This window comes from Ursus maritimus, unplaced genomic scaffold (assembly GCF_017311325.1).
Source record: "Ursus maritimus isolate PB19 unplaced genomic scaffold, ASM1731132v1 scaffold_15, whole genome shotgun sequence".
NCBI classification, from domain to species: domain Eukaryota; kingdom Metazoa; phylum Chordata; class Mammalia; order Carnivora; family Ursidae; genus Ursus; species Ursus maritimus.
In genome coordinates this window covers 30,646,962-30,674,862 of record NW_024423897.1, presented here as the reverse complement: position 1 = coordinate 30,674,862, position 27,901 = coordinate 30,646,962, and the positions used below count along the sequence as shown (strand labels likewise).

Genomic DNA, 27,901 nt, shown 5'->3' with positions numbered 1-27,901 from the left:
AGCCAACTCTGGACTGCAGAGACCGCATTGTATTCACGCTTTCATCTCTATCACCTAGCAGTCTCTGGTACCTTATAAGCCAACTTCATAAGTGACTCTAGTAAATATCGTTTATTGTTTATTCCTTAATGCTGACTCACTGATCAAATCTTAAAACCAATGTGATTTATTCTTTGGTTGGAGAAATAATTATGGATCTGGCAGCCTCTGGCTGTTGAGTCCTGTCCTAGAAACTAGAGGAACTATCTGAGAAGCACCAGATGCTGAGGGGAGCAAGGGCCCAGGAGGTGAGGGACGAGAGGCGGTGGAGCGCGGGAGCACGCCCAGGTGGGGCCAGGAGAGGGGCGGGCCTGTTGTTGGGGGAACCGGCTTCCGGGGAGGGGACAGCCGTGAGGGGCGGACCGGCACCGGGAGGCGGAGGCGTGGGAGACGGGGGCATCTGTGAGCCGAGGCGGGGCGCTCCAGGCTTTTTGTCGGTGGGTTCGACATTCCCCCTTTGCCCTTGGACATTCTTTTCTTCAAAGCCCCTCACGGTCTCCTGGCCCCTAGCAGGGTTTTGACCCAGCCACTCCCCTCGGGCGCGGGGGTGCGCAGCCCGCAGTGGAGCTGGGCAACTCGTGCCCCCGCGACTCGGGTGGAGGGAGCAGCGCCCCGGGCTTCGAGACTGAGTGAATTCATCGAGAGCTGCAGGGAGGGGAGGGGGGGGTTCCGAGCCCATCCTCTGGCCCGCGCAGCACAGGCCCCGCCGAGCCGGGTGGGCGGAGGGAGAGGGTGAGGCCCAGATGCTAGTCGGCGGAAGGAGGGCGGGGAAGGAAATGGGGCTGGCACCCACCTGAAGGGATGTTTCGTGCTTCTGGGCCCCGAAGGTCACAGGTCAGTCTCTGCGTCTCGCCGAAGAATTTGTCGAGCCCTGAATCACCAGCTTGTCACCTGGTTTCACGGGCGGGAAGGCCGCATTCACTGAAGACATCTTGGTCGAGGAAATTGGAGGGGGGGGCGGGGGAGACTATGACAACACCTAGAAATGGACCCGATGGATTTTCAGCCTGTGTGACAAACACACACAAGGGAAAGCGTGCAGTAAGAGCCAGTGGAATATTGGCGATGGTTTTATAAAGAAAAACATTCCAAGAGGCTCGTTAGAGGAGAGGAGTTGGGAGAAAATCAAGCTGAAATTAAAATGAATTTAATTCAAGAGCTGGCATCTGAGACACAACCAAAGTAAAACCTTTTTTTATTTAAAATGTTAGGAACCAAAAAAAAAAAAGTTGGGAGGGAAAATTTTGCATTAACTACTTCAGATTATCCTGTAGTTCTTTTAAAGAATAACAGTTTATCCAATAGAGGTGATTTTTAAATTTTACCCCAAAAGGAATTTTGCTGTATTTATCATGGGATGCTATTACAATAGTTCACCTGCCTTAAAGATCAAGTTGTAACTTTCTAAGGGATATTAGAGAGAGTTTTACTTGAAGATGTGATGGAGGAAAATAATTCAGTAAGCTGAAAATATATAGCTAAAATTCTCTCACTTAAGAACCACTAATAGTTGTTAATGTCATATAATATCAAAAAGAGAAAGGAAATGAGATTTCTTTGTGAAGTAACAAACTGTCAAGCAACGTCTGTTTTGATGGACCTCATTTTAAAGAAGAATATGACCCCTAAAATTACTTTAGGTAATTACTTTAGAAATTTACTTACCTTTTACTTTGGACTAGCTGCCACTACCACTTTCACACACCAGGCATTGGGACATGCTCTTTCCTCAATCTAGAATGCCTAAATTTCAGATTTGTATTTTCTCCTTCCAATTTGCTTGTGGAAAAGTCTAAAGACAAGTGTCTCATACTTTTAGATTGTATTAATCCTAATTCGTCTAGATACTCTCCCACCCCCAAATGTAAATGCTGGCAGTTTTGCAAAGGTCAATTTCTTCATCCTGACTGGATGAGTTTACCTCAGGAATTCTGTAGAATTTCTTATGATTGGTTCCATAGGACTAAAACAAACTCATTCTTCAACAGTCAGCTGGCTACACCCAAAGGAATTTGGGGGACAGGGGATACAATTCAGTCCATGGCAATAAGCACACTACCAGGAAATACAGCAAAAAATATTTGTGACATGATAGTTAACAAATATTTTTAACATCTTAAATTGAGAATACCTATATTTAAAAGTCACACATCAGATTTAACAATAATTAACAATACACCAGATTTTAAGTCCTGTCATACCGATGACTAGGAAATGAGCTGAACAATGGCATAGTTTTTTGTGTAATAGGAACAAATAATTTCTACATATACACATAACATTGCACTAATTTTAGATTTATTTAGAAAAAACTTGACTGGGATGGCGTGGAGAGGAGTGGGGAAGCCTTAATGCATTTGGCTATTAATGAGTATAACAAAAATTTTCTGAGTGCAATGGAGCTCAAGTGGTGCTCTTTGGGTGGAATACAGAAACTTTAGTATTTGAGTTATTACCATTGTTGTAGTGCTTTAGCTTTTGTTTATTTCTTTCATCTGTTTCTCACCCTAGTTACTCTTCACTAGTTTAGACATGAATGAAAGCAACGAAGAATGTATGAAAAAGATTAGCAGTGTGAATCTTGACAAACTTATAAATGACTTCTCACAGATAGAAAAGGTATGTAAAGATATAAAACAGATGTAGCATAAAAGGAAAAGTGAAACAGATTTTGCCAGTGAAAGGAGTTGGGGAAAAAAGAAAAATGTACCAAAAAATAGACAAGGTAAAGATAATGGAAATACATTTGGCTAAGCCCGTTCTCTCTCATTTTTAAAATCCATATTTAAAATGTATTTCATTTTGGATGATTTGTACTAAAACATCCTAATGGTTCTGGAACAAGGAAACAGTTGATATACTTTGGCTAAAGTTAAAGGGAAAATACATACTTAAATGTTCAAAATGTCTATAAACCCAGGAATGTTTTAGTAAGAATTTAAATAGACTCAATCCTCAATGTCTTACCATTATGACTAACTTTTTTTTTCTTTTTTACTTTTTCCTATTCTGTTTCTTTTTCCTTCTCTTTTGCCTAGAAACAGATCCATTTGAAGTTTCCCCCCCCAGCACCACCCCACCAACTCTGGATGAATTACATGATAGTCCAAACCCACAAGCATATATTAGGTGTTTTCCCTCTCGTCTGCTCTGGAGAGGAATAGGAATTAGCTGTTGAGAAGATACAAGTAGATAAATGAAAGATTTGGAGAGTGGGTTTGTGAAGCAAAGGTGAAAAGGGGAATAATACCTACCTCTATTTTCTCTCCTTATCATTCTTCTCTCTTCCTTCTTTTCCTCTGCACAGTGTAGTATGGCCATAATAAAAAAAATACCATGATGATGGGTATTTTGAGGTAACATGAACTTTTTTAAAATGATGAACTTGAGTTTTCTTAACCAAGAACTCTTACTGAAATAACAGAGAAGAGAGAAAGAAATAATAAGCACTGTTGGTGGGAGAGGAATTGGTACAAACTTTTTGGAGCTTAGTCAGAAATATCTAACATATCCTTAAGTATTTTAAATAAGAAATATTAATTTTTTGACGCAATAATGGTATTGTGATTGTATTGAGAATTTTATCTCTTAGAGATACATATAGGTGGTGAGATGAAATAATATATGTCAAGGAGTTGCTTTAAGATAAATTCAGAAGCAGATAGAATAGGGAAGTGGGTGGAGATATAGATGATACAATGCATTGATGATTTTTGAAGCTGTTCCAAGGGTATATGGCAGCTATTATACTATGCACAAAGATACGTTCATTTATTGTTTGTAACAGCAAAAAAGTGGAAACATGAATTCTCCTCAATAGGGAGACTAGTTAAGTAAATTACAATATACTCAGAAATGAAACTCAATGGAGCTCTTAAAAAGAATGAAGTAGACCTATATTGCTTATATGACATCATCTCTAAGATAACAGTTCTAAGTAGAACATCCAAGGTGCAGAACAGAGTATAATATCCTTATCTATAGTTGTATAGTCATAAAATATCTTGGAAATATATGTAAGGAATTGTTAACCATCGGACTAAGGGTTCAATAGTTGGAAAGAGGGAGATTCAAATTAGGTCATATTTTTGATTTTCATAACTCTTTGTAACGGTTAGTCTGTTTTAATTTTTTGCCATGTTACTTTTAAAATTAAAAATAAATTAGGAAGTTGACTTACATAAAGTATATGCCAGACTTAATTATTAGACTTTTAGGTATTAAGTGGTTTGTATTTTCATTAGTCTTCATATCATTAGGTTAAAAAAATTAAAATAGCAACATTGCTTTGGTAATAATATATATTATTTTTTCTGCAGAAAATGATAGAAACCAGTGGAAAGAATAATATACTGGATATGCAGTTGGAAAAAGCTAACTATTTGTTAAAAGTAATGCAAACAAAGGAGGTCTCAATTAAAGAAGGTTAGTTCTTTGCTGTCTGAAGAAATACTAATTCTAATGAGAGTACTCTTTGGTACAGCAGTGATTAATATTATACCATACGTTTGTAAAATATTTTAAATTCACATAGAGCTTTCTGGGCTATTATTTCATTTTATCCTTACTATAGCCCTGATAGACAGATAGGTTTGGTATTACTAAGCCACCCCAGTAATGAAGAAACCTAGGATGAAAGAAGTTAGCCTGTCTGAGGCCACTAAACTAAGAAATGGCAAATTCAAGGCTCAATCCAGGCCTTCAAAACCATGGGAAAAAGTAACAATTGAATTCCTGCCTCACAATTATACTCAAAAGAAATTTCAGGTGGGTCAAAAATTTTAGTGCCAAGCTCTCCCCTTACTTCTGGGACAATCAGGACACGTGTACCTCTCAGCTCCCAGCAGCCAGCTATCCTCCCAGCTGTGGCCCCGCTCTTGGTCTACCCTTTTTTGCCCACCTGCTGGCCTGCCGAGAGCCTGAGAGCCTGGGTTCTTTGCAGGGCAAGGTGCTGCTCTTTGAGAATGTCCCCTTGCTTTGAGGCACAGTGGTCTGGGACTACACACAGATAAATGAGCTTCAGCTGCACCTCTAGCCTCAAGGCCTGGTAGTGCTTGGCTTCCCTGTGCAACAAGTTCAGGGCATCTGGAGAAATCAAGAGAGCCTGAATTCCCTCAAGTTCACCTAGAAGTTTGAGAAGTTCCTGGGGTCCCCTGACAGTGTTCCTGTGCCTGACACTGAAACCCTGCTGTCCTTGGGCCCAGCTGTGCCTTAGGTACCCCTGCTGCTTGGGAGTCACAGTGCTGTCCTCTGGCAGAGGGTGGGAGGTGGGAGGGGAGAGGGATCCATCCATGATGGGAGTTTTCTCTAAATTTTCATGGAAGAATGCCTGATGTTTAGAAATGGTCCCCAGAATGGGCACTGATCCTTTTCATTCCAGCCACCCTTTTCCCAGACCAACACTCCTCACTAATAAAGTGCCCTACGTCGGGAGGGAAAAGAAACAACAACAAAAAAAGCACATATACAGATATTTCCTTGCTGTGTCAACTAAGAGGGCCTAAAAACAACAAGGCAGTAGCAACAAGAACCCAGATCTTGGTTTCTAATAGTATTTTACAATACAAGGAACCAGGGCTCCTTAGAGAAATGGCTGATTCTAGGACTGGGGCAGGAAATATATTAAGATGGGCCTGAAGCATCTTGCAGTACCAGAAAGCAGGAAAATGCTAAAAAAAATAAAACACTCCACAATGATGGGGGTGTGTTAAAAGGATACAAGAGCCAACTGAAAGAGTTCTCAATGGCAAAGCTGGAACAATTTGGCCAACAAACTAAATAAAGTAATATTGGGTTGTAACCCAAAGTATGTAATAAATATCAATGAGCCCATACTGATAAGAACAGATAAATAAGGGAGAAGAGACATCTTTTCTGCAGAATTCCAAGTAACTTATGTAAGTGATTTTCCCTCAAGGAGGTAAATCATAATGCCCCACTCATGAAGTGTGGGCTGTGTATAGTGACTTTCTTCCCTGTATGAAATATACAGTATGGAAAACAGGGTGGTGGAGAGTAACAGTACAGTGGAGAAATCTGACATGTGCCACTTAAGGCAAGCAATCAAGGTCAACTTGATGTCATGTTGATAGTATGTACCTTTGATATGGTGTGATGAAAATAGCACTTCACCTCTGTGATCTTCCCCCCAAAACCCATAATCCCATCTAATCATGAGGTAAGCATCAGACAAATACCCATAAAGGGACATTCTACAAAATACCTAACCAGCACTCTGCCAAACTGTCGAGGTCATCAAAAACAAGAAAACTCTGAGAAACTATCACAGTTAAGAGGACCCTAAGTGGCCATGATGAGTAAATGTAATGTGGTATTGCGAATGGGATCCTGGCATAGAAAAAGAAAAGGTAAAAACTATGAAAACCTGAATAGAGCATAGATTTTTGTTAATAATGTATCGGTATTGGTTCATTAATTGTAACAAACATACCATACTAATGTTAGATGTAATAGGGGAAACTGGGTGTAGGATATTTGGCAATTTTCTATAATACCTTCCTGATTTTTCTATACATATAAAACTATACTAAAAAATAAAGGTGAAAAAAATTAAACCACAGAAAAAAATAGAAGAGAATATAGGGTTTTGTGGGGGGCTTGTGTGTTTGTTTTTTAGTACGGAGAAGGCCTTTCCAAATGTGACATTCATCAATAGAAATCTGATTAAATAAATAAAGGCATATTTATTTAATGAGATACTAAGCAGCTGATGAAAAGAACAAAGTGTCTCAATATGATACAGAATAATCTCCAAGGTACATTAAATGAAAACAGCAGTGTTCACTACAGCTTGCTATCATTTTTATAAAAATATCTTTAAATACACAGAACACCCTCTCCCTTATACATTTGTGTATCTCTGGAAAGATAAACAGCATCAGCATCCTGGTAACACCGCTTGCTTTGGGGGAAGGGAAACTGATTAGTCTGGGGGCAGAGATTGGAGAGAGAATTATTTTTCACAATATTATTGTGTTTCATGTGTATTTATTACTTGAAAAAAAATAATTAAATACTTTTAAAAAATGCAGCTCTACTTCGTCTCAATCTAATGACCTTTTCACTGGATAATACACAGCAGAAGTAAAAGAACTAGTGGGAATAACAGCTTATAGAGCCAAGTGTGTACTAATTCATGTAGAGAGGAAGAACAAACTACATATATGATTGGATTTGTTCAATAATAAAGAACAAAACCATGATATTTGATACTAAAGTATTTTTCTACATTTGATACTAGATAAAGAATTTCTGTGCCAGCTCAAGATGATAATACTATTAGTATTGAGGGCCAAGTGCTAAAAAAAAAAAAATCCTCTTCATACATAATTATATTCAACATTTCCAAGTGCTTTGTGAAATAGATGTTAATGTTCAAATTGCTAGTTAATGATAGAGTCTAAATTTGAGCTCAAAATAACCATTTACTAAATTATACAGTATAAGAAGTAGCTTAATATTCTGAACTCTAACTTTTAAGAAGAATTGGATAGGATAGTATTCATTGTAAAATCCAACAGAAATGATGTGGGTAAAGGTTTGCAAAGAGAATGAAAAGCCATTATTCTAAAATAATGAATGGTATTTTACCTTATGAACAGTCTTTTATTGAGCCAGTTTCCTTTGGGGGGAAAAAGTGTTGAGAGAGCCACCTCGTGTTCATATTTTGAAAATACACATTTAAAAAAAACAGTATATACTTTCAGTTTCTGGGCTCTGTTTTCAATTTGTTGATTATAGCTGGCCCTTGAACAACACAGGGTTGAACTGCATGAATCCACTTATATGCACATGCTTTTTCATAAATACAGTGCAATACTGGAAAGGTATTTTCTCTCGTGATTTTTCTGATAACATTTTCTTTTCCCTAACTTACTTTATTGTAAGAATATAGGCTATAATACATAATATGTGTTGATGCACTTTATGTTATCAGTAAGGTTCTAGCCAACCATCAGCTATTAGTAAAGATTTTGAACTTTTTTTTTAAAGTAAACTCTACATCCAATGTGGGGCTCAAACTCACAACCCTGAGATCAAGAGTCACATGCTCTACAAACTGAGCCAGCCAGGTGCCCCAGTAGTTAAGTTTTTAAGAGTCAAAAGTTACACTCAGATTTTCAACCGCACAGGAGCCGGCACTATTAACCCCCATGTTACTCAAGGGTCAACGGTACTGAGAGCTTCAGCTACCGTATTTCATGAATTGCTGGATTTATTCCTCTAAAAGGCACAAAGAGGAGTGATGGCAGAGTCTGTGCCGCCTTAATTTCTTTAAAGATATTAAGTAATCTCTACACTCATGGCAGGGCTCACACAACCCTGAGATCAAGAGTTGCGTGCTCCACTGACTGAGCCAGGCCGGCGCCCCCTTAATTTTCTACTTATAGCAGCTAACATAGCACATATGAAGTAGGCGATGTCCAAGGTGATTTAACCGCCATTCTCTCACTGGGGCACCCTAAAAGAGAAAAAATGGAGGATGGTGGGACCTTTGGGTGGGTGGTGGGGATGGCAGAGGGGACACACGGAGGAGTGAAAAACCACAATAGTAGAACCTTATATCTGCATAAAGCTTTTAACTTCTACAAAATACTTTCATTAGTTGAAGAAAGTACATGGAGACTCAGTGCAGGACCTCTAACTGAAAGGCAAAGTTTTGCATTCTCCCCTCTCGGTATTGGCTCTTTCCTTTAGTCAATAAATAAAAAGACTATTGAACACCTATGAAATAGTCACCATATTAGGTGCAAGAAATACCAAAATTAATAAGATATGATCTTTACCTGAAAGAGTTCACCATCTAGTGGGAGAAGCCGCAAATAACTAAAATGAAATGTGGAGAATGGAGAGAAGATATATATACAAACTGTTGAGAGGCAGAGGAGAGAACAAAAACAATGTTGAATATGTGTGAGTAAATTTAGAAAGTACTGTTTTCTCCTTTGGTTGTCAGAACAGTCATATATATGAGAATAGTCTCGTATGTGAGGGAGGACGGGAATTACCCATACTTTTATTTTGCAGACGGAGAATATAAAGTTCGAATAGGTTAAGTAGCTTGCCCAGGGTGTCATAGCTAGAGAGTGAGAAAGAGGAAACTATTCTAGTCCCTTAGACCAGGTTTCATGGTTTCATCAGCATATCCTGTAATTCCTGAGGAAGTATTGAATAGCAGATTACTAGCAGGATTTGAAATGGGGGAAAATCTATGTTTAAGTCCATACCTTCCATTTACTAACTCTGGAATCCTGGGCAAGTAACCAAACCTCTACGGATGACTGCCTCCCTTTGTAAAATCAGTCTAATAATATGAAACTCTCGGTATCATTTTGAATACCAATTGGGGTAATGTTTATAATGCACTTAGTGTAATGCCTGGCAGAATGAACATTCAATAAATGGTATTATTATTATACCTAGATATCTTTTTACTATTAGATACAAATATGGTATTTAATATTTAACCATCAAAACAGATGCCCAGCTAGAATGGAAGCCAGTCAGTATGTCATATCAGTGCACACTGGCTGACTATCCATCTTGGACCTCTGAAACTGGATGAAAGAGAATAAGATCCAATATTTATTAGCACATAAAGGTGAAATTGTCCTTAAACTTCACAAGTTTTAATATTTTAAAAATATTAAGTTATTCTTTTGTGAAGTTTTCCTCACTATATATTTAGCTAGTGTAATTGTAGACTTTAACTAGTGCAACCTGTGCTCCCTAACCTTCTAGTAAAAATTCAATAGCAATAACCATCAGACAGAGTCTTTCTCTGATTCTGTTCCTGCCTTCTTTCCAGGGCCTCCAACCTACTCATATTACTCTAGTAGAGGCTCCTGAGCTGGTCTTCTTTGTGGTAGTGAAGTAGTTAAGTCATAGGCTGTGTTGCTGAACTGCTGGGGTTCAGGTTGTAGCTCTACCACTTACTAGTTATAAGTGTGACCTTGGGCAATTTACCAAACTTCTGTGTGTCGGTTTCCTCATATGTCAAATGAGGCAACTACTAGGACCTACCTCATAGGGTTAGGAGGGCTAACTTACTCAATATTTGCAAAGCACTTAGAATAGCAAAAATGTTATTTTCAGACCAGAGCTTTTCCACTTACCCCTTTCTTTCTTCGGTTTACTATAATATTGCCTATTGATCAATCACTCAGCAAATATTTATGGAGTGCCTGGTATGGGTCACAACTATTCTAAGTACTAGGGAGAAATGGTGAACAAACAGAAAATAGTCCCTGATATCCTGGAGCTTACAGCCACGTGGACTGCTTGAATTACAGAAGTTTCCATCTCTGTTGCTACTCACCAAAGGTTTAGCTATTGCTAGCTATAACCAAGAGTATAATGAAACTTTTATTTACACGACAGGGCATAAATGCTTGCAATGAAGGCCCAGACATGTCCAAGTGCACCTTCCTTCTAGGGCCAATATTGCTAAAGCACACGGAGTGGGGGATACCTCCTATGCTGAATTTATTGTGCATAGAAAACTCATGACCAAATCCCAGAACGCATTTGACTTAAAGGGTAAATAAAAAGTACTTATTATATTATTTACTTTGCGATAGCTTGTTGCTTTATTAAGATCTCATAATTGTCAATTAAGTATTTTATTTCTTAAGTCTTTCAACTTTGAGAGAATAGTTCCAAAATGAAAGCAAGTAACTTTCAAATAAATGTCTTTCATATTTTAGAATGTGCTACTCTTCATAATGTGATAAAAGGGCTACAACAGACCATTGAATTTCAACATGATTTGAAAGGTGAGTTAGAAAAAAATCTTCAAAAATACGTTCTATTTGACTATCTTTAAAAATAGAGTTTTTACATCATTGACAGTAAGTTTCTTTTAATCTGGTCTTGTTAAATTCATCAGCTAATGGCAAGGCTCCTCTCTACCAAATCCTACTTCCCTAAATTATTATGAAATAAGAAATGCCACCCTGAGCAGGACAATTCAATCTTATTCTGACAGGGACATCAGAGGGGGCTGTTTTGTAATCAGTCATAATAATTCTCTTTATTATTTTCAAAAGTTTAGAAACATTTTTATTCTTAGGAGTACTAAAGCAAAGACCTTGTGTTCAGTTTTGAAGGGTAGCTACTTACTAGTGTTACATGATGAATATACTATTCAAACTGCAGTGATGGTTTGCTATTTAATTTTCATCATAAATGAGGCTGTGTTTGTGTAAATGAAGCCAGCATCTTCACCTTACCTTATTTTTGCTGGTCATGCTAACCCAATGTGCCTGTTCGTTGACAAAATGGACAAAACAACCAAGTGTTTTGTTCTGTTCTGATTTAGCTACAGTGCAGTGTTTATGGGATTTTCCTCTGCTATTTTGGAGATTAGATAAAATTGCCTTCAAAGTCCCTCCCAATATAAAACACATCAAACAAGAATTTTTCGTTTTAGTCCCCTATTTTTAATCATAAAGAAAGTACTTTACATACGGAGGTGAAGCATAATGATGTCACACACCATTTGTTTTGGCATGTTATTCCTTATTGTCTTTATAATGTTCTAATGAGATTTATCTTTAAGAATTGCTATTAGTTCTTACTCCCCCCTCATTGTTTTACCTTAAAACATTTCCTCAAGTGTTGATGAAACAAATATTAAAATTGTATTAAAAGATTTCACACTTACACTGTCAAACAGCATCTGCAGTACAGAGAGGATTCATTTTCCTATCAATACACCACTAAAAGCTGTTCTGGAGATCAAGAAGGGTAATAGATGGGGAAGAACACCATCTCCAATGCCTTTTCTTTTGGCTTAGTCCTGCAGACTTCTGATCCCCGTATGTCCTATAGATTTTCACTTTTCTTGGCTCTAGCAGTCTCCTCACTTGTTTCAGTGTTTGAATCCCATCCCACACCTGGTTTAGGCTTTCGTTTTCCCATCTCATTGCTGATGGTTCAAAACAATTTTTCCCTTCTCTGTCTAAATATACCTAACTGCATTTAAAAAATTGTGAATGTTCATAATCCTTACAGGCCTCTTATCCTAGGATTCGAATGATATTTAATTTAACTCTTCCCAGAATTTTGTTCAAATAAAACATCTACCAGAAATTAAAGTTACTCTGAAGTCCCAGAAAGTTAATGTTTAATATATTCATTACTGAATTGTTATTTTTTGTGAAAAAGATATCAAATATTGACCAATGGTCAAGGATACAATCTTTTCACAGATATAATATCCTCTCTTTGAATTAATATGTGTTTGGAGTTTAGAGCATGGACATGGGTCCTTAGAGTATGATTCATCACAATATATCAAATGATAAGGATTTTTCCTATATTATATTTCTCTATATTATCCTATATGCTAATTTAGGAGGACCCCTATAATTCATTGAATGAAAGATAGTGTCATTCTGCCATAACTTATGGTTAGTTATTACCAGGACAAAGAAAATAAGATTCAGAGATTTTTGTTCATTAGAAGAGAATTCATGGGGCACCTGGGTGGCTCAGTCACTTAAGCGTCTGCCTTTGGCTCAGGTCATGATCCCAGGGTCCTGGGATCCAGCCCTGCATTGGGCTCCCTGCTCAGTGGGGACCCTGCTTCTCCCTCTCCCTCTGCCTAAGCTCCCCCTGCTTGTGCTCTCTCTCTGTCAAATAAATAAAATCTTAAAAAAAAAAAAAAGAATTCAGGAATTTGAGTTCTTAAATTAAACACATGGGCAGGGCGTCATGGAGAAGAGAGACACATGAAATCAGCTGCAAGCACAGAGCATCTCTAAAATCAGTAGAATTCACGCTTATTTTTGCCGATTATCTCTAGATAATTTCTTGCAATTTAATATTGCTTTTTTTTTTCCTGTCTGAACTGCACTTGAATAATTTGAATTTATTTAGGCCCTTATACTCTATCAGGGTAGGTTTCCAAAAAGACATTGTTATGTATAATTCAACTTTACTATACAAAATCAATCATAATCAAAATGATTAATCAAAATTGATCACTGCTCAGAATGTTTTTAAAAGGACAATAGCACATGGTTGAGTGCTATTCTATAGAAGAATTATTTGAGAAAGTAAGCTAATCAATGATTAGTTTATTCCTAAAGAAAAAAGTATTGCTCAAATTAAAAGTAGTTTGAAAAATGTAGAAATGCTTCTTTCAACATACAATAATTTATCATGTTAGCCTCTAGTATATCCTTGGAAAAATGCTACATTTATATAAGTACATTCTATCTGGGGAAATGATTTGCTTTGAGTATATACTTCAGAATCTTCATTATTTAAAAATTGTCTCCTTCCAAAGAGGTTTGCTAAAGGCACATTAAAAGAAAGCTAAGAACAAAACCCATAAACACAGCCAACCACAAAATTTGCAGGGCCCCACGCAAAAATGAAAATGTGGGGCCCAATGTGCAAAAGGTGGTGGAAAAAGTAACACTAAGGTTTCTAAGATATAAAGCTTTTTTTTTCCTTCTGTGGTCTCTCTCAACTTGCCAGGGTTTTATACTTTCTGTTAATGTTGCTCTAAGTTAAAAAAGAATAAAAAAATTTAATTAGGAACATAAATACTACCATTCATCTTTATAATGTGCAAGCCAGTTTTAAATTCAAAGATACACAATTAATACACAAAAGTACACAATAGGGGCGCCTGGATGGCTCAGTCGGTTAAGCGTCTGTCTTCAGCGCAGGTCATGATCTCAGGGTCCTGGGATGGAGCCCCATGTCGGGCTTCCTGCTCAACGGGGAGCCTGCCTCTCCCTCTCTTCTCTGCTTGTGCTCTCTGTCACTATCTCTGTCTCTCTCTCTCTCTCAAATAAATAAAATCTTTTTTAAAAGTACACAATTAATACTTCATTGCTTGTACATGCGTATCTGTTTCATTCTTACCACAACAGTGAAAATGCTGCACAAAACTATCTAAACCATTTATTATTCATTTTACTTCTTGATACCTGCACATTCTACCAATACTCTCTTCCTTCACTTCCTGATGAACAAAGGACTAAAAGGAAAAGGAACTGTGAATTTTCTTATCCTTCTCTTTTTTTTATGTCATCCTTTTTAGCATAATTAGATGGTTAATAGAGGAAAATAACAGAATTGAGGAAGGATATGATAGCGTTGCCTGGTCATTCATGTTTCTTAGATGCTATTGCTTTCTTTCTGCCTTTGAAGCAAGTTCTAGTACAAAAGAAAATAAGGACCCTTGCTTACTTAGTTGTAGATGGAACGTGTTTACCTTGTACTTGTACCTTTGAGTTTTGCTGAGCTAACAGGCATCCTACGTCCACCAGAATTCTGTGCTCACGGGGCATTGCAAATGCTGTGTATGAATGTAGTGGCAAAGAGCAGTGGACGTGGATGTTGCTCTTACCTTTGCTCACATGCGTGCTCTATTGTCCCACTGAAATTTACTTAAAAATGTAAGTTCAAAGACAAAATTGTTAAGAATGTCAGGACATTGCTGGCAGAATGTTAGAGCAAAGATAGCCTTCTGAGTGCAGGGTCCCATGCAGCTGCAGAGATCGCACACCCATAATGCTATTCCTGCCCATGATGAATAAGAGTTAGGTTAGGCTTCTGATCAAAGTATTTTCCTAAGGGGTAGTTGCTTCAATATACCACAAAAGTTAACTCTAAATCTTCTAGAAACCAAGGCAAAACAAAATAAGACAAAGAACAAGTTGCACAGTTAGGTAACTATCAATTTCCGATTTAAAAAAATAATAATAAAATAAGAACACTCAGTTAATTAAAAGACGAAAACTTTTCCAGGATCTGAGTAAATGTTGCTGGAGAACAGTTCCAGTTTAAATCAACACAGCCTTTATTCAGGCAACAATGTAAGAAACTTTAATGTAAAAATATCTATCTCATTATGGAATGAAATTATTACAAAGCTAAACAATCATAAATGATATAAAAAAAACCCAACTCACTGTAATTGTATAATAAATAAAAAGACAGTGTACTCTTAAGGACCTCCCAGTTCAATACCAAAGGAGAATAACTAAATTTAGAAAAATATATCACAAAATTATTAGAGTCTAAGAGAATAAAATTAATTTTGCCTAGGCTAGAGAAAGATTACTTGCCAAATATCAGGACCAGGTGGGTTCTACAATGATGCAAAATGCTATTTGAATTTACAAATACTCCAACCAGAGCAGCAAGAGCCTTGCACCTTAAGGAAGTAGCCAAAGTGGGAATCTGTGTTTGAAAATCTAATTTGGGGCACCTGGGTGCCTCAGTTGGTTAAGTGTCTGTCTTCGGCTTGGGTCGTAATCCCAGAGTCCTGGGATTGAGCCCCTCATTGGGCTCCCTGCTCAGTGGAGAGCTTCCTTCTCCCTCTGCCCTTCACCCTGCTTGTGCTCTCTCCCTCTCACTCTCTCTCTCTCTCTCTCTCTCTCAAAAAAATAAAATCTTTAAAAAAAAAAAAAAGAGAAAGAGAGGGAAGAACATCTAACATAGCCTCTGGTAGGATGATGAAAAAACAACAGTGCCAACAATAATCATGTTGTTTGTACTAAAAATGAAAGCCAACATAGAGCCAACAAAGTGTGATGTAAAGTATTAAGGAAGTGAGCTATTTCTTCCGTAAGTGGCTTTGGTTCACAGATGAGTTCTGTGGTTCTAGTTAGCATAATTATAGATGTGCCTAAGTCAGATAATATGCAAGTAGTTCAACATTTACATGGGTTGATCAGGTTTCTGGCAGAGGGAAGATTTCTCATCATTACAATGTCAGTGTTCCTCAAGTTTATATACACATTTAATGCCATTTTAATTAAAATTTTAAATTGGGGATGGGGGAGATTGTATAAAATAATCCTCAAGCTCATTTGACAGAAGAAACAAGAAAACTGAAAAATAAGAAGAATGTGAAGAAGGGGATTTGTTACCAGGTAACAACATGTCCTGAAACTGCTGTAATGAAATCAATATGGTATTGGCATAAAAATGGAAAACTACATCCCCAGAAAGAGTAGATTTCTAGATTCTAGAAGCAGGCCCCAATATTTGTTAATGTAATATATGACACAATAAATATTTCAATTTATTGGAAAATGAATGGCATTTTAACATATGGCGCTAGCACGACTAGCTTTCCATCTGGAAGAAAAGAAAGTTGGACTNNTTCCCACCACATTAAAAATAAATTCCAGATGGATAAAGCTGCAGTGTAAAAAAGAACAATAAAAACTTTAAAGAAAATTCAGGATATAACATTCACTGTAGGCAGGATACAACCTAGAGCTGTTTGCTGTCTTCTTAACCAATCTGGAAACCTCAGATACTATATAAAGAAAAAAAAAAAGACCGAGCTGACTTTCTTAACAACACACAACAGAAGTACAAACAACAGAGGTGCCTGGGTGGCTCAGTCAGTTAAGCCTCCAGCTCTTGGTTTCAGCTCAGGTCATGATCTCAGGGTCTTGAGATCAAGCCCACCATCAGGCTCTGCCCTCAGCATGCAGTCTGCCTGAATTTCTCTTGATCTCTCCCTCTGCCCCTCTTTCTGCTCTCTCTCTAAAATAAATTTTTTAAAAAAGTACAAACAACAACAACAATAAAACAATTTTACAAGTTATTTTGTCACTCAAAAGTAAAAAAAAAAGTAATTTATTTGAAAAATTGTTTTCAAATACCAATGTAGGTTTTTAAAAATTTTTTATTTAAATTCAATTTAGATAACATGTATTGTATTATTAGTTTCAGGGATAGAATTTAGTGTTTCATCACTTGCATATAACACCCAGTGCTCATTACATCAAGTGCCCTCCTTAATGCCCATCACCCAATTACCCCATCCCCCCCACCTCCCCTCCAGCAACCCTCAGTTTGTTTCCTTCAGTTGAGAGTCTCTTATGATTTGCCTCCCTCTCTGTTTTCATCTTATTTTATTTTTCCTTTCCTTCCCCTGTGTAGTTTATATCTACAATATACAACAAGCTCTACAAATTGACCAGCAGGGATAAACAGAATTTTTAAACGGGTAAAAGATATGAATAAAATTATGGAAATGTGTATGTGTATCCATATGTATGATCCAGAGGTCAAGTGCAAGGGGAAAAACGGATAAGAAAACACAATTACACCACAGGTGTGGGAGTGGGAAAACGAAGGAGAAAAAAAGAGAGAGAGGAAGATGGCAGAAAGAAAATGAAAGAGCAGGGAAGAGTGTCCTAAAAGTAGTTCAGCATGTATGATATGATCCTATTTACAGAAAATTATGAAAAATGTATGTAGATATATGCATAGAAAAATTGCAGATTTGAAGGAAAGTCCATTTTTAGGAAATGTTTTTTGCAAAGTAATATATATAGTACAATTTTATATTGGTAAAAATAAATAAAACCAGTACAAATGCATGTTTATAAATAATTATATAAGCTGGGAGAAAAGTAGGGAAGAAATACAGATCAGGCTTCTAACACTGATAACCGGTGAAGTAAGTGGTCAGGGAAGGTGTGTAGAGATGATGAACTTCCCTTTACAGATACTTCATTACAAAGACAAGAAAGGATGCTCTTATAAATTAGAAAACATCAAATATCTTTACTTTCATCTTTCAGTAATGGATGCTTCAGCATTTCCAATAGATACATGAGGTATTAGTTGCCTAGTTAGCACAATGTTTTTTAGGCAGTTCCCAGCCCTTAATTATTGTGACAAAAAAACAAACAAAAAACCTTAAAGTTGAAAATAATACAAAACTGAATAGCAGAAAGTAGAACTCCTTTATTATAATAGAGATCAAAATCCTCTAAAATCTCCAGTTTCCTAATTCTAAAATACATACATTCTACTAACAAGACACATTTCACCACTATCGGGTTACATGACTATTAACTGTGTCCTCATGGTCTGAAAATCCAGTTGGAATGAGAGGGGGGCAGGGAGAAATGTATCTGAAGTCATTTGTTCTAAAGGCAGTAGTGTATTTTATAGGTAAGTATTTTAGTTAAAAATATTTTCAAAATTTTTTGGTGCTTTTCGTTCAAGGAAACATCAGTTTTCCAACAAAATTTTTGTAAAACTGAAGCTACCATCAAGATTAAGCTCTTCATTTTTAAATATGACCCTTTGATATATAACTTTCCTCTCTGTCTGATCTCAACCTTTAAAAGCACACTGATTTTAGATTTTTACTGTCATTGTAATATTATGATTTAATGGATATTCATGTTACTCATCATCTTCCCCTGTAAACATAGTTCTGGGTTTTCCCCTTCTGCCCCAAATACTTCTATTCTCCCAATTACCAGGACTCTAACTTTGCGGTTACTGTTTACTCTTTCTCCCCAACAATATCGATTTTGCCCACAAAACACATATTCATAACCTCTTACCCATGCTTCTGCAATAGTTTCATATGTGGACTCCATTTCTAAGGTCTCCTCTCAACATTACTATACTACAAGACAAACCTTCCTAAAGCATTGTTAGATGTCAAAAATCTTTAATGATTTGTTATTGCTGTGACTAGTTTTTGATTATATTAAGATTGTAGGAGGAAAGTGTAATTGGATATTGAGTGGGACTTGTCCTATTAATCTGAAAATGGTAACTAGGGCCCAAGATTTAAAAAAAAAAAATTAAGGTAACTATTTCTACATTCTAGAGAGAGCTGCTAATATGTTATCAAAAAATTAGGGTAGTTAAGGAGGGCATGTGATGTGATGAGAATTGGGTGTTATATGCAACTGATGAATTATTAAACACTGCATCTGAAAATAATGGTGTACTATGTGTTGGCTAATTGAATATTGAATTTAAATTTTTAAAAAGTTAGGGTGAACTCAGACTCTATTATATTAGCCCAAATAAAAAGCAAAAAACTCACACAATTTGAAGAGACAGAACAGGAGTCTGTCATGCAGACACAGGTCATGCAGACATGACAGTGATGTTGGAATTATCAAACTGGGAATTTAAAAACAACTATAATTAATATGCTAAGTACTGTAATGGATCAAGTAGACAGCATGCAAGAACATGTTGGCAATATAAGTAAGAGAGATGGAAATCCTAAGAAAGAAACAAAAAGAATGCTAGAGATCAAAACACTGTAACAGAAATGAAGAATACTTTGGTAGGCTTATTACTACAACAAAGTGGGATTTATCTCAAGTACGCAAGACTGGTTCAACATTCAAAAATCCATTAATTTAATCCAGAACACCAACAGACTGAGAAGATGATCATATTCATAGGTGCAGAAAAACTATTTGACAAAATCCAACACCCATTCATGATTTAAAAAAAAAAATCTCTGTAAACTAGGAATAGAGGAAATGTACTCGACTTGATTTTAAAAAATCTATAAAAGCCTACAGCTAAACCATACTTAGTGGTAAGAAATTAAAGGCTTCCCAATAAGATCAGGAATGAGGCAAAGATAGCCTCTCTCACCACTCCGTTTCAATGTTGAACCAGAAGTTCTAGTTAATGCAATAAGACAAGAAGAGGAAATAAAAGGTATACAGATTGGGAAGGAAGATATAGAACTGTCTTTGTTCATAGATGACATGATCATCCATGTAGAAAATCCAAAAGATTTGGGGGGAAAAAAAAGAAAAACCTGGAACTAATAATCAATTATAGCAAGGCTGCAATATATAAGGTTCATATACAAAAGTCAATTGCTTTCTCATATACCAGCAATGAACAAGTGAAATTTGAAATTAAAAACACAATATCATTTATATTGACAGCCCCAAAATGAAATATTTAGGTATACATATAACAAAATATGTACAAGATCTATATAAGGAAGACTACAAAACTCTGATGAAGTAAATCAAAAAAGAACTAAATAAATGGAGAAAGAGTCCATGTTCATGGATAGGAAGACTCAATATTGTCAAGACGTCAGTTTTTCCCAACTTGATCTATAAATTCAGTGTGATCCAAATCAAAATTCTGGCAGGTTATTTGTGGATATCGACAAACTAATTCTAAATAATACAGAACTGGAATTATTGTTACCCAGGTCTAGTGTCTGATTCAGCTTTGTCACTGGTCCCAGCTAATCACTGAACTCAAGCCCTGGCCTCTATTTCACAATGGTTTTGAATTATAGTCTTGGTGCCATGCCTACTCCTGGCCTAATATTTGCTTTGAGTACCTTTTATGTCTGGCTTCAGTGCGGATCCTGACTCTGTTTTGAACCCTCATCACACAGTGATTCAGAATGGGCTCTTTTCTGGTCTAAGTATACCTCCTTTTCCTTAAAACACCTAGAAGTTAACAAGAATGAGTACAGAAAACTGTCAAGCACTGCTCCTTCTTCATCATCCTTTGTCAGGAGATGGCTTTTGGTTATATATAAATAGACGCCGACTAAGATAGGTCTGAAACAGGAGGACCAGTTAAAGATGCAAAACCATATTTTAATACATTTTATTTCATTTTTTTCTTATTTAAGTTTTACATAAAAAGACATTAAGTAAATATAACTATGCTCTCGATAATATTGTTATAGGATAAAAACTTCCTCCCTTTTTAGCTTACATATCTAGCTTAGAATATCACTTATCTTCTCTTTTGGGAGTGGTTTTATTTCCCTTATCCATTCTGTAATACCAATTAAACAATCCCCAAATATGGATCAATCCAACCATACACCTGCTTACTTATAATGCTACAGTTACTGAACTGGTAAAAAAATCATACATTACAGACCCATATTAATTTATAAATCTCAGTTTCAATTATAGCCTTCATTTATCCTCACTTTTCAGACTTTTCACTCTTCAAACCCCCAACTTTAAATCTGTTTCTTTCTCTTTCAACTTATTTTATTTTCTATTTCACAGAAAAAATGAAAGCTGTCAGACATAAACTACCTCGTTCTTTTTTATAGATTTTTATTTATTTGAGAGAGAGAAAGAGAACATGAGCTGGGGGGAGGAGCAGAGGGAGAAGCAGGGAGCTGAGCAGGGAGCCCCATGTTCCCAATCTATCTGGGGATTCCAGGATCATGATCTGAGCGGAAGGCAGACGCTTAATGACTGAGCCACCCAGGCGCCCCAGAAACTACCTCATTCTTATCGTCTACCACTTCTTCTTCCCACTTCACTTTTCCAAATATATATATACCTGGACATATCCTTACTACCTTCCTCCTTCACCTAAAAAAAGAGAAAAAAAGAAAATCCTTCCAGTCCAAAGTTAATTCCTCCACGTGGGTTTAACTCTTGTCTCTCTTCTGGGGTATTGCGTCTTCAGTTGTCCCTTCTGTTCTGTTTATCATTTCTCTCTTTCTGCTGTCATTCCTCTCAGCATTTGAACAACTCAGGTCTCTCCCATCTCTTCAACAAACAAGAAAACAATGTTTCCTTGACTTTGGATTTATTCCCTGCAATTGCTCTCACTCTTTCCCTTTACAATCAAACCTCAAGGGAACAGTCTGTACTCACTATCCATTTCCTCATCGTCACGTAGTCTTCAACTAAGCAATTGGGCGTTTCCCAAAGGTTTCAGATTTGAAGTGCTTTCACTTGATCTCTTTATTGCATTTATTGCCACTGATTATGACCCCTTACCCTCTTTTTTTTGTTTTTTTTTTAACTTTTCACATACTGTCATTTTTTTTTAAGATTTTATTTATTTCTGTCTCAGAGAGAGAGAGCACAAGTAGGCAGAGCGGCAGGCAGATACCCTCTCTCCTGTGTCTCTGGACACTTCTCAGTCTCCTTTACAGGATACTCTCCTTTGGCCACTTCTAAATGTTTCTCAGCCTACCAGAAATATTCCCTGGATATCTCAAGCAATCAAATTTAGCATGGTGAAGACCTACACTCATCATTTCACTCCTAAAAGTCTTCCTCCTTTAATTTTTCCAAAACCGATGAACATTTTTCAATTACCCAAACAAATTACCCAACCTACGAAGCAAGCGTTCCCCTTTCTTTTTTGCCTCTGCTATCCGGTCAGTCTCCTGGTAATCTTACCATCTTACTATCTAAATAATTATCTTCATTCTCCTTTTATGTCCTGCTGCCGCTGATCTAATTTAGGCCTCCTGTTATTTCTTACTTGATCTATTTTTACTGATACCCATTCCTCTAGGGTCAAAACCCTCCCATTCATCCTCTACACCGATAGGTAATTTTTTTAACCTGTAACGAATCATTTCACTTTACTGTTCAAAATTCTTTGACTCCATAACCTATAAAATAAAATTTAGAGTCATTCATATAGAATATGTCCACCTCCTAGTAGGATATGGCTTCAGCCTCTTTAGTATATCCTCCTCACAGTTTACACTCCAACAGTACTGTACTTGAATTGTAATTTTCCCAAACATGCTATACTCACTCAAACCCAGTCTTCTGTGCAGTTTTCTGTATGTGAAATGCCTTCCTTCAACATGGAGTAACCCTAATCATTTGTCTCACTGCCAGTGGTTTCTCTTCTGTACATCCTTTCCTGATTTCAAGCTGATTGAGGCTTTTCTTCCACAGGTTCCCATGGTAGTTTAAACACACTGCCATTACAGAACAATTATCATAGCATACCGCAACTACTTCCACATCTGTTTTACCATTAGGCTCTTCTTTGAAGAGCTCTGATTTTGTTTGTTTTAACCTTCCCAGTGCTAAGCACAGAGCCTTGTGTGTAGTAGAGGCTGTATGTATGTATTGAATGCACCCATGAATGAAAACTTGAAATGTTAAATATTTTCCCATATTAATTAAAAAGTACTATGTACTAGGATGCCCTCTGGTGATTTTTACACAGGTGAAAATGAACTACTAAAAAGAAATGTTGATCTTATGAAAGAAAAGTTAAAATCTCATGAACAGGTGAGTTTATATATTTTTATATTCAATCAAATTCCTGTAGAGCATTTGTCTTCTCAAATTAGAAAAAAGGGGGGTTGTTCTCATTAATGAAGGCAGCCAAAATTTGGAGAGGAAATAAACATGTGTATATGTATACCAGAATTTTTAACGAATAAAAATCTTTAAAGAAATAACAGTTTGAAGGACTCTAGTCTCTTTGCAGACTATAATGCACTAATATATCACTTGCCTTACTTTTTCTTTCCACCAAAAAGAAATGCAACTATTTTGCTACATATTTACATATTTTTAAATTATGTTAATAGAATTTTTACTCTAGAGTATACTCTATTAATTAGCACTTTTAAAAATTTTTTATTATAAAATAAATGAATCTTTAATCTTTCTGACTTGAGTAATCTGTTGCACTTTTATTGCATCATCCAAATGAAAGGAGGACTTTATGTGGATCACCAATTATGTATCTGCCAAAGGCTACCATACCCTCTGCTACTTTTTCTTTTCTTCCATAGGAACAGCATATGGCAGCAGTTATGAAACAGATAACACAGTGGCTAGAACATAAAAAGTGCTCAGCAAATGTCAGTTCCCACCACCCTTTGGGAGGCATATTGTGATAAATTTTTTTCTCATCTCCCAAGACCCAATATGTCAAACTCTGGCAGACCTAAGGTTTCTAAAATTCAAATTGGATCTGTATCAAGCTTAGAACTTCAACTTGAAGGATCATTTCCAAATTCAATCTGGTCCCTCACTTGAGATAATTTAAATATCTCTAGACAATATCCCACCCTTTATTTTTCCTTTCCTTTATCCCTTTCTTTTCTTCTTTTCCATAGAAAGAGAGAGAGAGAAGGGGGAGAAATTTTTGGCTTCTTTCTCTTCTAAAATGTCAAACCATAGAATATTGCTTTGCCTAGGATACTTTAGGAATTTTCAAAGGGATGGAAATTAAAGAGAAAATACCATAACCCGAGATTCAGAAGTCCTTAATTAGCATCTCTTCAAAGCAAACTAAAGATGACCTCAATCCAATGAGAAGTCTCTAGTCCAAAATGTCCAGGCACATCCAAAACACATAGAGAACCACTCTCTAGGAAACACTCAGGAGGTCCGGAAAGGCCGTGTTTGTAAGACTGGAAGAGATTTTGTAACTTGTATGCAGAGGATCCTTAAATTTTATAAAAACAAAAACACAACATGGGGGTTTTCTCTTGCAATTTAAAGTTCCCAGAAGGCAAAGGAAAAGAAGGCAACCAAGAATAACTTGTTGGGACTTGGTCCCCTTAGAAAGAGAAAAGAATTTGATTCCTCAGAGCTGACACAGGCTAAAGTTGGGGAGAAGAACCTAGTGAGGTACAGCCAGGCGCAAGCCCACCTTTAAAACAGCCTTTATGCCTGGAGGCTGGAGTGAAAATCCTGTCTTTCCGAATTAATGGACGCTTTCCACTTCAGTGGTGGCCTCTTCAGGCGGCAGAATCAGTGGGGAATGAAAACACACATAGACTCGTCTCTCGTGGTTTCTCAGAGCAGCAAATGCCTAGGGCACCAGCGGAGTCAGGAGTAGTTTATGAAAGCCACTCCGTAGTTGCCCATCTAGAAATCTAGATACATGCACGTGAAAAGGGGCAATTTATGAGATTCACCCCTACATTCACCTGCCAAGCTTTCATCAAAGCCGATGGTTAGATAGGTTTGGCTATTCCTACAAGTCACCAGGCAGGTTAAGTAGCCTAAGTAGGTAGCCACACTATCTCCGCTTGAATTTATATAATCTCGTCACACATGCCTCCGTGTTTACGGACATCTAACCTCCTCAATACCACTGAATATCTGTTGAAAGCTCTGAACACTTTCTGAGAAAAATGCTCAATGGTACACATGCATCCATACATGTGTCTAATTTTCATACAATTTCGGAAAGTTAATGGATCTTCAAAAGCCCATTCACTGGGTCTAGGCTAGGAAATTTTGACTTAAATAATTCTTGTTGGCACTCTTACTCATTCAACAAATTTTATCCAGAGATAGACACTGGGAGTTGGGGATACAATGCTGAGTAAAAACCAAGTCCCTGCTTTTATGATGTTTAGTTTAGAAGCTTTTCTTGCACCTGTTGCCTTCATTAATGTACTGTTCTTAGTATCCTATTTTACTTTTATTCTTGCTGCTTTCCTTTTTCCTGCCTACATCTTAGGCCTGTGAGTGGTTTCTTTATGTAGAAACATCCCTTGGAAAAAATGTAAATTTTATCTTTGGGGGCTTTCTCTTCCAACATGTCTCTGTATGCCCCTTAACACATTAACCCAATAATCACTTCTATGCTTCAGCAACCTAAGAAACCAATCTCAGGTGCCTGGTGAGAACTTCTCAACTCCCAAATTCATCCTTCTCTAGCCTCCTCCTCATAAAGCTAACCCTTACTATACGTAGTACTTAATCTCCTTCTGGGAATTAGGGATGTATATATAATTTTCAGAACTAGAACTTCAGGCCACATTCAAAGGATTCATCCTATGTTACGTTAAACTTGCCGGTTATCGAACAGAACCTACTATTGGCTCTAAAGTATAGCTTTGGCTTTAATAGACATATTTTAATGCTATCATGGCATTTATTTGTGAACAATTAACAAAATATTCTGAGCATCTATGATATGGTAAACACTGGTGATGAGTATTCAGGAAGCAAAGATAAGAAAATGTTGTCTCTAGATGGTCCCTATCTCCTTGGACCGGAAATTGATCCTTCTCAAAGCCTGTTATTCAAGTGATAAACAATATCTTTCCCCTCTAGATATAATTACATATTAAAAATTAACATAAACTTTGAGAATTTCACCTTTCTAATTAATGGAACATTGTGTACATGTATTTAATTGAGGAATGAATATATATTTTAATCTTTAGGAATATAAGAATAATATTGCCAAACTTACGAGTGAAATGAAAATCAAAGAGGAGGGACATAAGATAGAAATAAGGAAACTTCATGAGGATATGCAGGAAAAAAGTATGTTTTTTATTTTTAACTTACTGAATTCTAAGACATCATAAAATAATTTAAATGCATGTATAAACTTTTTTCAGTAATTGCCAATTCTTGAATGAACATTGCCTTGATGCATTTTAAGTTTTGTACCTTTCTATATATTTATGTGATATAAATTACAACATTTGTAAACTGGATTTATGTTTTTGCACTTACCATTGCTTAATATGAAGCAGTTAATGTCCTTATAAGATTATGGTGAAATGTATAATTAATAACTTTGACATTTATATACTCTGCTTATGGAATATTATTTCAGTAATGAAATTTTCTTCCCTCACTAAAGAAGGTTGAACTTATGTTGAGAGTTAACTGGTTTCATGAAAGTAATAACTTTTCTTAGTATTGGCTCATACTTATGGACAATATGCAAAAACTTACTGGAAATGGCTAAGTCAGAATATAAACCTACATCTACAAACTGCTGGAAGAAAGCATAGAAGATAATCTTTGTGAACCTGAGTTAGCCACAACTTCTTGGAAAGAATTAAAAAGCACAAACAATAAAGGGAAAAAATTATAAATTGAACTTTATCAAAGTTACTAACTCTGTCCTTCAACACTGTGAAGTACTAGGCCCTGATCACAAAGACTGGATATGACTCAGATGCGTTGGGGAAGATGGAAAATACAGTCTCTCAGCAGAGAGAAAATAAAAGCCAAGACATATAGAGGGGGAGACATAGGACATTCTAGGGAATAATAGTCCATCTCCTACCTTTTCTTTCTGGAAAGGTTAGCAAGAGAAAAGCCAAAAACTGTGGCTAGGGTTGGATTCTTTGACCCCTTGAATTATAGAATTAAAAAAAATGGGAGTGAGTAAAGGTTTTTGAGAAGGTGATGGCCATACTTAGAGGTACGCTTTGGGAAGACTAACCCGGCAATGGTGTATAGGGTGTAGGGACTTGGCGATTGGGAGCCTGGACAGAGTCCAAGCGAGGAAAAACAAGGCTTGAAACTTAGTAAGTATTGGATTGGTCCTGAATGGAGAGCCCTTATTAGTGGGGCTTGTTGATGAATTGACTCTTTTCTCCCTAAAGTTGGAAATTTCCTTGAGACTCCCATCCTGAATGACATGGTGTCTTTAATAGGAATAGAAAAGTTGAGAGGATGGGGCGTCTGGGTAGCGCAGTTGTTAAGCGTCTGCCTTCGGCTCAGGGTGTGATCCTGGCGTTCGGGGATCGAGTCCCACATCGGGCTCCTCTGCTGGGAGCCTGCTTCTTCCTCTCCCACTCCCCCTGCTGTGTTCCCTCTCTCGCTGGCTGTCTCTCTGTCACATAAATAAATAAAATCTTTAAAAAAAAAAAGAAAAGTTTGAGAGGAGAAGAAATTTAATGAAACATAGATATGTGGTGTGACTATGACAGACGCCCAATCATGTGGAATAGGGTTTAGCGGGAGTCTGATATAGCTCTAAAATCATCCAGTAATTTGGAGCCCTCTGTACCTAGGAACCCCGGCTTTGTGTCCCTCTGGAACTATTAAGTCTCCTATTTATTCTCTCTCTATTATACATAAAATATTTATATATTGTGTATATATATTATATATAATTGATGTTTAAGAATACAAATCAGTTTGTTCAAAAGCACTTCATGGGTAATCTTTGTGTTTCAAGCAATTTGCAGGGGCTTGTCAAAAATATATAAAAGCTACCCTGCATGTAAATGGTTTTTAAAATATATGTTTTTATTAATAAAATTTACTTTCTTATGGATTGTTTAAAATGTTAAGGAAACAGTTTATGAGATTTTTGAAATGTTAAAATGAATTAATTTTATTTACTTTTGTTCAGTTGAGTCAAATGAAGAAAAGCATAAAAAACTGATAGAAAAAAAGGAGGTGGAAATTTCAGAGTTAAATGCAAAGTTAAGAACTCAAGAAAAGGAAAAACAAAGCGAAATAATCAAATTACAGTTAGAGGTAAGAGTCTGCTAAATTTGAAGATGCATCCTTTAGTCTAGACCAGACTTTTTGTCACC

At 36.7% G+C, this 27,901-nt stretch overlaps 1 protein-coding gene across 1 annotated transcript in view; it reads left to right on the top strand.

Moving 5' to 3' along the window:
* Nucleotides 1-219: 219 nt before the first annotated feature.
* The window catches only part of CCDC152 (coiled-coil domain containing 152), a 31,701-nt gene continuing 4,019 nt past the window's right edge, over nucleotides 220-27,901 (top strand). The window contains exons 1-7 of the mRNA XM_008692583.2: nucleotides 220-476; nucleotides 2,551-2,658; nucleotides 4,359-4,464; nucleotides 10,767-10,835; nucleotides 22,804-22,868; nucleotides 25,778-25,880; nucleotides 27,715-27,842. Of these exons, the coding sequence (XP_008690805.2) occupies nucleotides 261-476; nucleotides 2,551-2,658; nucleotides 4,359-4,464; nucleotides 10,767-10,835; nucleotides 22,804-22,868; nucleotides 25,778-25,880; nucleotides 27,715-27,842 (795 nt within the window). The 5' untranslated portion in view covers nucleotides 220-260. The remainder of the gene's footprint in view (nucleotides 477-2,550; nucleotides 2,659-4,358; nucleotides 4,465-10,766; nucleotides 10,836-22,803; nucleotides 22,869-25,777; nucleotides 25,881-27,714; nucleotides 27,843-27,901) is intronic.